The 11,723-nt window shown below is 39.4% G+C and overlaps 1 protein-coding gene across 1 annotated transcript; it reads right to left on the bottom strand.

The window, feature by feature from the left end:
• Window positions 1–3,677: 3,677 nt before the first annotated feature.
• On the bottom strand, window positions 3,678–9,740 carry OXSM (3-oxoacyl-ACP synthase, mitochondrial). Its single transcript, XM_031504167.2, has 3 exons — window positions 9,576–9,740; window positions 6,734–7,739; window positions 3,678–4,287 (listed from the first exon to the last, which is right to left on the bottom strand). Exons 2-3 carry the CDS (start codon window positions 7,735–7,737, stop codon window positions 3,885–3,887), a joined length of 1,407 nt encoding a protein of 468 aa, XP_031360027.2. The 5' UTR covers window positions 7,738–7,739; window positions 9,576–9,740; the 3' UTR covers window positions 3,678–3,884.
• Between the last annotated feature and the right edge of the window lie 1,983 nt (window positions 9,741–11,723).

Here is an 11,723-nt window from a genome sequence, read left to right on the forward strand (position 1 = left end):
ACCAAGGGACTTGGCACAGTGCCCCAGCATGGATGTCCCATCCATGGCCCTGGCTGTCAGGCATGGTGGGAAGGGTGACAGGACAAGGCTGATCCTCAAATACCCATTGTAATACACATTTCTCACTACAGACCCACTCAGGGCTTGAGAAATCATGAAATATGATCCAAAGTACAGTCAAAGTGCCCATGCTAGAAAAAGGCTGGTAAGCAGGAAATCATGCCAACTTGCATCTAAAGATTGTGTTATTTAGCTTTTTGTTCAAAAGAATGCCATAGATGCAGTGAAATAACTACAATATATAACTATTGTTGATTTTTATTATCATATTTGTAAACAATGAACCCCATTTTTACTGAAAATAAAAGCTTTTGCTCAGGGCTTCTTTCAAACTTTTACTAGATTTAACTTGAAATAATTTAGGAAATGGCAAGACATAATATCATAAATTAATTCATTAGCCAAAAATACGCCATACACCTAAGTAAAAAACTTCTTCACACTGAACTAAAGTGATCTTCAGTAAACTAACATGAGGAATATTTGCTCTCTACACTTGCAGAACAAGCTACAGAAGTCTGAAATGAAATTAGGGTTATCCTTTTAAAAAACTGCTTCTGGAGACAGACAGTAAATAACCCTGAGCAGCAGCTGGATCTTTGTAAGATTTCAGCAAGCATATGCTGTTTACATTTTTTATAACATATATTTTTATTCAGTTCCTCTAAGTAAATGAGTTCAGGTAAGTTATCATCATTCCAATTTTTGTTTCAAATGCATTTATTTCCAAAAAATATTACCTTAAGATCCTTGATTCAAATCTAAACAGGATTTTAACCAGCTGGAAAGTAGTTTGACAAAACATGTTCAGTGGTCCTCACGGACCATGATAAAGGACCTGGGGTATCTGACATGGGAGGAGAGGATGAGGTAGCTGGGACTGTCTGGCCTGGATGAGACAAAGTTCCAGTGAGGTCTTAGCAATATGATTAAAAGGGGGAAGGAAGAGGAGGGAGCCAGACTCTTCTCAGTAGTGTCCCCTGAAAGGGTAAGAGGCACTGGGCACACTGAAAGAATAAGAGGCAATGGGCACAAATTTAAATACAGGGAATTCCACTGAAGTGTGAGAAACTTCTTACAGTGAGAGTGACCAAGCACTGGCATAGGTTGCCTAAAAAGATTGTGGAGTCTCCATCCTGGGAGATATTCAAAACCCAGCAGGACACAGCCTTGAGCTCTAGCTGGCCCTGCTTGGAGCAGTGGGGCTGGACTAGGCAATCTCCAGCCTCAGCCACTCTCTGGTCCTGCCTGGAGCCTTTGGCTCTCACGAATATGTTGGACCACTTGAGAAGTAGACTTCAAAATAAACACTCTACCTGCATCTCCAAGTTTTGTTTATGAGATGGTTACTAACTCCAGACTTGTAAGTCTAAATAGGAAACCTTTTAAATCCAGACTCTGGATGCTCACCTCTCTCAATTACTGAAGATGAAAAGAGCATTTTCAGGGAGAGAATTGTTTTAATATGTTGGCCCACTTAATAGTTTAACAACACAGATCTATTTTCCTTTTTTGTTTGCAGCTACCATAATAAAGCATGATTAGCAGTAAGTAGTCCCTGATCAGCTCAGCGGGGTATGTGATAAAAATAGATTATTAAAAAAAATACATAGAAATGAAAACTATAACAAATTTCAAATAGACAGGGGTTAAATTTGGGCTCTATTAATTTTTTTTTAATCTGGATTCCCTACAGCGTACTCTACTACTGCATTTAGGCATCTTAAAACGATCCATAATCAAAACACCTAAAATATCTACTGTCACAAAGCTTTCGGTTTAAAGGTTACCTGCACCAGATGATTAAATTGCAGTGGACTGAAGAGAGAAAAATATTTTAATAATTTCAGTATCATCTATCTTTTCATGGTTAGCATACTGCAACCTGTACCAAACACTCCTGGGGCCATGATCTCTGTTATCAGAGGGAAAAGGAGGCATCTCTGTCACAGTATTAATTACAGGTCTGCAGCTCTGTAACAGGAGGTTAATTAGACTGTACTTCCAGACCACAATAATGCAGCACTATCTAGTCTTCCATTATTCTGCCCAGAATCACAAATACCTGAAAAAACACTATCTCCAGAAGAAGCTTCCTGGATGATTTCATCCACATTCACTGCCCTCCTGCTCACTCTCTCCTGGAGTCTGAATTATTTAAATCAATTTCTTTTTGCATATAATTTGCAGAGGGTATTGCTGAATTTTATATTTTGCCTTTTATATTGTATGCAATCCAGAATCTCATTCATTGTACTGCCACTGTTGATTAACATAAGGTAAGAGATTTGTTGGCATTTTCCCTGACAGCAAACTCCCATACTCTGTCTTGCTTGTATGCTTTCACATTTTCCCTTTGCTAATATATAATTTTACTTTCACACTTATTATTCATTAATTTGTTCTGAGCTGCAATGTTCTATATGAACTCAGCTTCTGAAGCAGTCTCAATCATTCCCCAACTGCATTTTTCACAACAACCTCTTTAACTTTCTATTCAGTAAAGACAGCAAATGCAAAAATTATGCTGTTCAATATCAGCATTCACACCATTTGTATAAATAATGAGATTTTAGGGTACAGCTCAGCCTCATTATAGCCCTTTAGTAAGCTCATTCTGGAATGAAATTTACTTAGAAGTGCGGCTACTTTTTATGTTGCTTATTTTAAATCTAGTTTAAGTGGAGTTACTTTGCCTCCACTTACACAGGTCAAAGGCTATTTGGAAATTTCAAAAAGAACACTGGTGAAAAGTCTTTTCATGAACTAACCCACCAATGGGAATATCAAATTTCATTCACATATGGACTATCAATCAAGCCACTATTTGGCTAAGATGCTTGGCTGGTGCCAAAGGAATAGACAAAGTCCTTTACTTTTTCTTTGCAAAACTACACCCTCATCAATATGCTAGCTTTAGGGATAGTTTAGTGTTCCTGTTCTCTCAGATCTATTTTTTGAAGACAATTTTTTTTCCTAAAAGAGGCCTTGTTTGACAAATTTTGCTAGTTCTACTTTTCTATTTGGCAGAAAAACCAGATACTTCCCAATACACTTATTTCTTTCTATATAACTATTTTTGAAATCTTCAGTGCCATACTCAAATATCTACCTTACTATGCTTGTACAAAATTTCACAACTCAACAGGTCATGACCTACAAATTCTATCCCTATGCCACACGGAAGATGTACAGTCCATGCTGTACACATCCTTCAGTGTTAGCTCATGGCCAATGAGGAAACACAACAAAAATAGAAATGAATAAAGATGAAAAGAAAATGAAGCAGTGCCAGAAATCTTATAACTGTCTGTCTATGTTATTGTCATCTGAATATCACCTGTGTGGAAGAATTATGATATTTGAGACAGTTCCCCATGAGGAAAAAGGCAGAATTCTATATGGAGTACATAACAAAGGAGAACTCAGTCATAAACCTTGTACTACCATGCAGTTAATTCATCAGGTGTGACGTCCTAGCTTGTTAGCCAGTCTCTCTTTTGTATAAATGATTCCAAACAATTTCTTTGTCACATGCATAGAAAAGTCTTTTCTAACATAGTTTAACCATGTCTCCTGCTCTAGTCGAGAACAAAAACTTTTTCATCACACAAATAATAGATCTTTTATTTATTTTTATTAAAATGGATAAAAGAAGTTCCCTCTTTCTAAAATAATTACTGCTGTAAATGTTAGGGTGAATAAAGTTCTTATGTATCAAATGAGCAACTCTCAAAGCTGAGAAAATAGTACAGAACACACCAGAGATAGCAGCACAGAAAATCATCATCGGTGCAATTTTTTCACACAATTGACAGCATAAGTTAAACACTTGCAAAGCACAAAGTTGCATTAGTGCCACCAAAGCCAAATGAATTTGTGAGTGCTATACGCCGTTTGTCAGTTTTCCACTCCTGAGCTGTCAATGGAACATAATTGAGATCAAACTCTGCCTCTGTTTTCTCTAAGTTTAGAGTAGGTGGCAAAATCCCATGGTAGCAGGACAGTGCAGTAAAAGCTGCTTCAATAGCTCCCGCAGCCCCCAAAAGATGTCCTGTTGCTCCTTTTGTTGAGGAAACTGCAATATTACGTGAATGATCTTTAAAAAGTCTCTTGATTGCTTGATTCTCAGCAGCATCTCCTAGAGGTGTAGAAGTTGCATGTGCATTGACATATGTTACATCTTCAGGTTTGATCCCAGAATCCTTTATAGCTGCGGACATGCACCTAAGGAAAAGAAGACAACAGAATGCTGATTAGCCCAATGTATTTTTGTCAAATCTACAAACCAAAAGAAAAAGTATAGGTTGTTTTAAAATATTTATCAAGTGTGAAAATCTGCTTTAGCAGAGACGTGAATGACAAGAGGTTAATTCATGTAACTAAGCACGTTAGCATCTACATTAGGTACCAAAGGAAGACAATAAAAATGAGGCCCACTATAAAATCAGACTTGCTGTTAAAAATTGCACAGCCAGGAAAAATACAAAGAAGAAGAAAATAAGATATAAAAATCAGTCTCTACGGACTACATTAATGCATCAAACACCCTTTTCACTGTAAAATTTGAAAACATTTGAGCGAGAAATAGCTACCAATATTATTACAAAAATTTAGATATGTGTTCCACAACAAAAATACTGGAAAATGAAAGAAAAAATCTGCAGCCATCCTCCACACGAGCCTCTTTTGCGTGCTATCCAGAGACCAGAAAATGTCAAGGAGATAGCACAAATCCCTACATTTCATTTTATAATTAAATTTACTGGAAGTCACACTCTTCAACCCTTGGCATGGTATGTTTTGTTTGGCTCCTGATGACTTGTGCAGTGTGACTGCCTCTTTAAAAAATGATTTTTTATGAAAACCATGGAAGGATCAACACAGTTCCACACTGCAATTTCTCACAGATTTCCCTGAAAGAAGGAGATGAATTAGATAGCTCTCCTTGCACATAACAACAATGCACCTCTGAGCAAAAGACCACTGACTCTTTTGAAATTCATTAAAAAAAAGGAAATAAAAGGAAGCTCAAAAACAGATAGCACAGGATTCTGGACAAATTTAAATGTCTCTACTACAGCCTTCTACCTTTAGAAGCAATCCAGCTGACTTAGGGTGGAGACCACAGACACTCACTGTCATTAGATAGTGAGATTCAGACAAAAATAGATTATTGATAACTATGAGATAAAATTAATTTAGTTAAATACATTATCTGCAATGAACTTATTCACTTAAGGAGATACCAGATTACTTATGTAAGACACTTAACATCCACAATTCTGAGTCTGGATTTGCCTCTCCTTTCCTGCTGATTTATTCCAACATACGTATTAGTCTCCAACAGAAGCAGTTATTAGAAGATGACAAAAAATATATTTCTCTGATTTTTTTTTGATGTGGCAAATAAAATTCCTGCAGAGAAGTGAGATAAGCACATACATCCCAGATTTAATCCATATACTACTGCAGTAACAAATTACTAGCTTGAAGACAGTATTAAAATATATTATCTTATCTCAAGGATGGAAATGTTCAACATTTTGGAGATACCCAGATTAAATTTCAACTCTTCCTACTGTGAATTTAATTTATATGCTGCTCTAATCATAAAATACACAAAAATTCTATTATAATATATTGCCATATCATCTCAAGGGTAAACAAGTCTGAAAATATGAGATAAAGACACTCCTGATTACTCATCTCACACTTGAGTCTGCAGAACAATTAAATTTGAATCAAAAAGCATAGATGGAAACAGAGTGTATTTACAGTTCTAGAAAAATCTGTTAACCTTATAACGATGCAAACACAGCTTTACAATACCATGCAGAAGTTTGATCTATTTGTGCAGTGATATATTGAATTTTGGTACTAAATATTCACATACATTCAGAATAAGGCAAACCAAATCTTTAGTACCAAAGATTCCAATGCCAGCCATAGTACTTGGCCTACATGAAGCTCTCCAACTTACACATGTAACTTAGCTAGCAATTTAATTAGGTCAATGATAATGATTAGATGAGTATCATCTACTTGTGAAATTAATTTGATGAGATAAACACTGATGAAGCCTTATCACCTCCCCAAACAGTACTAAAGTGCATTTCTGCTATGCTCCTTCACCAACACTCTTAGCTGCATCTGAATAAAGTACTGAATATTCTAACAAACTAGATCTTCTAAGTGCTCTACAGCTTTCATCACCTGAGATTTCTTGCAACAAATAGCATGCTTTTGGGGTGGGGGGGGGGGGGGGGGGTGTCTGTCTTGATGGAAAAAGAATCTTTACAGGTTCTCCTTCACTCTATCTCATCACAAAGATCTTAAAAAGAGGTTGAGACTTATTTATATGAACAGCTGTATGCACCAAAGGAAAATTGTTTTCACACTGAGAAAGCTTTCATAACTCTATGGAAAAAGGTTGATTCTACCAAGAACTGGCCTTCACCCTCCTACTGAAAAAAGAGAATCGAGGCAGAATATTACTAGAAACTCTTTTAATTTTTCAGATTTTCAAGCTTTTGGAATATTAATTCAAGACTGAACATCCCTTTTCTATGAAAAAATATACAATGACAGAAACAAACGCACCCACTACAATGAACATATGAAGTAGTGATTATAATCAACATAGAGTTCTTACTCAACATAGAGTTCTTACCTGAATGCACCATCTCCCTCGGGATTAGGTGCTGTAATGTGGCAAGCATCACCGGACAGTCCATAACCCAAAACTTCTGCATAGATCCTAGCACTTCTTTGTAGGGCATGTCCATACTCTTCCAAGACCAGCACAGCAGCACCCTCTCCCATTACAAACCCCTCCCTCTGCGAATCAAAGGGTCGACACGCTGTTTTGGGGCTCGAGTTAAAACTCGTGCTGAGGGCCCGGGCTCTTGCAAATCCAGCCAAAGACAAAGGACTAATGCAAGCCTCAGTCCCTCCAGCCAACATGACATCAGCATCACCAGCAGCAATGAATCTAAAGGAGTCTCCAACTGCATGTGCACCTGTGGTACAAGCAGTCGACACAGCATGATTTGGCCCTTTCAGTTGGTATTTAATGCTGATATGGCCTGCTGCCATATTGACTAAAATCTTTGGAACAAAAAATGGGCTGACCTTATTGTAACCCTTTGTTTTAAATAAGGCAGCTGTGTCAGAGATTTCTTCCAGTGGAACCATTCCCATCCCAATTGCCACACCAGCAGTCAAGCGGTCCTCTTCAGACTGGGGAGACCAGCCAGAGTCCTTCATTGCAAGCTCTGCGGCACCGATGGCCATCACAGTGGCAGAACTCATGGACTTGATCTCTGACTTTGACACAAAGTTTTCTTCACTGAACTCACCCTCCTTGTTTCCCCTTGGCACACACGCAGCCACTCTACATGGGATGCCTGCATATTCTTCCCCATCTAGTGATGTAATCCCACTGCCTCCTTCCAGAAGGTGCTTCCACACAAACTGAGTCCCCACACCAAGAGGGGACACTAAGCCAATACCTGTAACAACTACTTTCCTTCGACATGAAGGCAGTGACTTGCTGAAAGCCCTTCTGTGGTTTTGTAAATGTAGATTTAAATTCAGACTCCGAAGATGAAGATTTGCAATCTTTAACAGATCCTGTGAGCACTGTGAGAACATGGTGGCAATAATCAGGCACATTCCTGTAAACGGAGAGGGGTGGAGGGGGTTGGGAAAGACAAACACAACAGTAAAGCAGACTGTATGGAAAACATTCCAAGAACATTAAATGAATAACCTGCTTTTTACATGACACCCTGAAAGAATGACTGAAGAAAGGGATATAGTTTCTGTGTCTGTGTATGAATTACAACAGATAATGGCAAAGAAATGTTCACTTTAGGAATGCCTCTAGTGAGCTCATTTAGCTTAAGCTGCTGATGAATATGACTTTGCACCACTGTGGACTGTGAAGCACTCTCTGGTTTTACTGCAAAATTTCCCCAGGAGCTTTAACCACAGCTGGCTGGAGGCAGAAACAATGAGCATTAACAGATTCATTCTTCTAAGGGAAAAAGTATGGCCCACAATTAACAAGTTGAGGATATTGTCATCTGAACCTTCATGTCAGGCAGAACGGTCTAGAAACCTCAAACAGGAGTCAATAAACTTGTTCTGGTTCTGCTACTAATGTAATTACACACCTAGGACAAGACTCCCTGTCTTTCCACCTCCACCTATATCAGCCTCAAGTTATTACACTGTCAGGGGACAGTATCTCAAGTAGCTTGAGCAAGATGTGGAGCACAGCACCACCTCCATTGAAGGCAACCCCAACAAGAGGCAACAAGAGGCACAGCAAGTGATGGCAGAAGGCCTCTGCTGAGAACAAGTACTTGAGGAAAGACCAGAGGACTATGCCAAGCAGTAATGCTGCTGTACTGTGCTGTAGTCCCTTTTCCTTGCCTTGGCTACTGCCAGTCCAGAGCCAGCCTGATTGCACACATCTGACATGCTGGAGCAGGGCAGAGGCTGCAGTACAGCTCTGCCAACACCTACAAGGCAGGCTTCAATAGCTTGCCTGCTTTTTGTTTTGTCCAAAGAGTAACTTGGCATCCCCAGCTCTTTGGTGAAATGGAGAGAGCTGTATGAAGACCATAAGGAGCTGCTGGGTACTCATGCTAAAATATCCAGACCTGTGCACAGCAGCATTACTAAAAAATGTCATGGAACCATAGAAAAGCCTGGGTTGGAAGGCACCTTAAAGATCATCTCATTCCAACAATCCCTAACACGGGCACAGACACCTTTCACTAGACCAGGCAGTGGAGACCTGCATCCAGCCTGGCCAAGAACACTTGGGGTAGGGAATAAAAACAGTAAACAACCATATATTATATTTTATACATTATATTTTATACAGTGCCTTTTATACATATCTTATATATTATATTTATACATATTTTATGCAATTATTAAACTTAATTATTAAGAAAATATTTTTAAAGGAGTCACTTTTAAATCCTGGCCCAAAATTTCCAAGTCACTTACCCTCTATAAAAGAGGTAGTGTGTGTGTATACGTGTATAAAAATATCATAGTATGTATTATATAATGCAAATCACATATATAAATATATAAAGAATATTATATATTCTATATCTAAGACAGAATATAAAACACCTCTGCAGTCATATTAAATGCATATTTATGGAGCATAGTGTATAACATATATATGGTTTATAGATACACTATACGATGTATATTGTATAGCATATACAATGTGTACGATAATGTATTTTATACACATTACTATACATATATATAATGTATGATAGCGTATTTTATCAGTGTATATATATACATACATATATACATATTTATACATACATATACATATATATACATACATACATATATATATATACATATATAAAATATGACTGCAGAGCTCTGTAAGGCAGCGCGTCCCGCAGCCTTTACTGAAATGCCGCCAGCCGGCGCCGAGCCGTCCTGTCCGACCCAACAACGCCCGATACCTGCTGTGCGGGAAAACCAGGCGCAGGATAATATCCCCGGGGAACAAGTGCTACCAAACACCCCAGACGTTTTTAACGTGTAAACCAGGAGTTAAACCCCGGCACCACAAGAAAACCCGGCGCCGCCATTGCCGGCCGGGCCCGCCCCACCCCGCTGGGAGCGGCGTCCCCCCGGCCCGTGCTGAAGCCCGCCTCCCCCCGCCCCAGCCCCCAGCGGCGCCCCGCCGGCCGCGCTCCCCCCGCTCCGCGATGGTTCGTTCTACCTCCCTCTCACGTTCCGACGGCGGGAGGCCGCACCACTCCGCAGGCGCGGGGGGAAGGGAGGAGGTGCGCGGGTAGGCGCGGCCCGCGGTGGCTCCTCCCGCCTGGCCCCGCCCGCGGGCGCCGGTGTGGGCGGGCGGCGTGATCGTCCGAACGGCCCCGACACCGAGAAAAGGCGGTGAAGTAATTTCCTTCTCAAGCCACGTGTTTGCAAAGGAGGAGTAAAAAAAATTACAAAAAAAACAAAACACAAAAAGCCCAAAAACCAAACCAAAACAACAAAAAGAACCAAACCAAACCAAAAACCAAAAACAGCCCAAAAGCCTTTAAACAAACACTCCGGTTTGTCTAAGACCTTATCCCAGACAGGCTACCATGGCAGATCATAAAATGTTTGTCCAAGTCTCATCAACAAAGACATGAATTAGTTACAGTGTGAGTTTACTTGTTTGGTAATACTTTATTTAATTTTAGTAAGCAGCAGTGCAAAAACTGAAATAAATTTACCCCCGCACAACACAATAATGTTTATTAGCTGCAAATACAGCTACCTAAAAATACAAACTGTAGCCCAGTAATGAGGCATGCACTGCAGGAAAAAGAAGAGGAATAAAGCCAAAAAGGAGAAAGCCCCCCAATATTTAATAAAGAAAAAAGGAATTTGTGTGTACTTTCTTTTAAATAAAGAGTCTGTTTTTAATTTGGAAATAAAATTCCTTTGGCATTTAATATGTTAGCAATTTTTTGGAAGTTGGCACTTGGTTTTCTAAATTTTTCACACTGCTTGCCTATGAGCACTCCCAAAGCATTGTTTACAAATGCTATACTGAGATGCATTATGTATTTATATGCATACATGTATCGCAATATAGTTAATCTTTGTATTTCTGAAGGCAGCCAACATTGAGAGTCACATGTCTACAAGTAACACATGGAAAGGAAATTAAAAGCTGAAGTAGAAGCCAAGGAACATGGCATAATTTTAAACTAAAATTTTGTTACTTTGGTACCAGTTCAATGATCCTGAGGGATGAAATAGTAACATTTTAACTATGCTAGTGGGAATAATAAATGTAATCTCAGCAAAAGTGAACTGCCCTGTGTTAACTTTCAGCTTTTGTGAGGGATACACATACCACTATCTTAAACAGTCATAGAAGCTGAGCAGTGACCTGTCAGAGGCAGGCAGCAGAGCCATACTGTAGTATCACCTACAAAATCAGAAAGCAGCTTGGATTGTAAAGACTTCTCTTGCTTGGAACTCTTTAAATCTGCATTCTTAATAAAGCAAGGTTCTTCGCCACAGTTCTTTCAGTAGCGGCACAAATTGGACGTCTAGAAGAAGAAGACCAGGGGTTTTTGCCTCTGTGGGATGGACTTTGGGTAGTGCAAGGCAGATGTTGTAGCCGGGGCAAGTCGCTGCAGTGACATTCCTGCTCAGGCAACCCTGTAAGCCTGTAGGTGTGGCACCCTCAGTACTATCAAACCAGGGAGTACAAAAGGAGATTTATGTCCTCAGTGATGTTACTGCCTACCAAGGGGCTCCTGATGTTCCAAAAACATGGAACAGGTAAACATTTTCTTAAGAAATTATGTTGTTTGATATTTGTATACTTTCAAGCCAAATCGACCAGAAAGAAGATTTAATCAAGTTCTAAGTTATGTCCAGGTGTTAGAAAGACAAATTGCTTGTTGTCAGAATTGCATTTTTAGGGCTTCACATGTTTCAGTGAAATCACACATCAAAGAGGTGGAGGTTTACAAAGTTTAGGAAGAAGGATGTACTACTGTCAGTGGGCACAAAGAATGAAGAATTTATTGGACACAAGGAGATTAGGCAGAACTCCCAAGACAAGGAAGAAACCAGCAAAGCCAACTCAGCAGCAG

The sequence above is a fragment of the Lonchura striata genome, chromosome 1 (assembly GCF_046129695.1).
Source record: "Lonchura striata isolate bLonStr1 chromosome 1, bLonStr1.mat, whole genome shotgun sequence".
In the NCBI taxonomy this organism is placed as follows: Eukaryota; Metazoa; Chordata; class Aves; order Passeriformes; family Estrildidae; genus Lonchura; species Lonchura striata.

Excerpts from the sequence above, each read along its gene's own strand:
- OXSM (XM_031504167.2), bottom strand. The coding sequence starts at position 7,737 with ATGTGCCTGATTATTGCCACCATGTTCTCACAGTGCTCACAGGATCTG. Across the intron at positions 4,288-6,733 it reads GAGGGAGATGGTGCATTCAG|GTGCATGTCCGCAGCTATAA; the intron begins GTAAGAACTCTA and ends TCTTTTCCTTAG.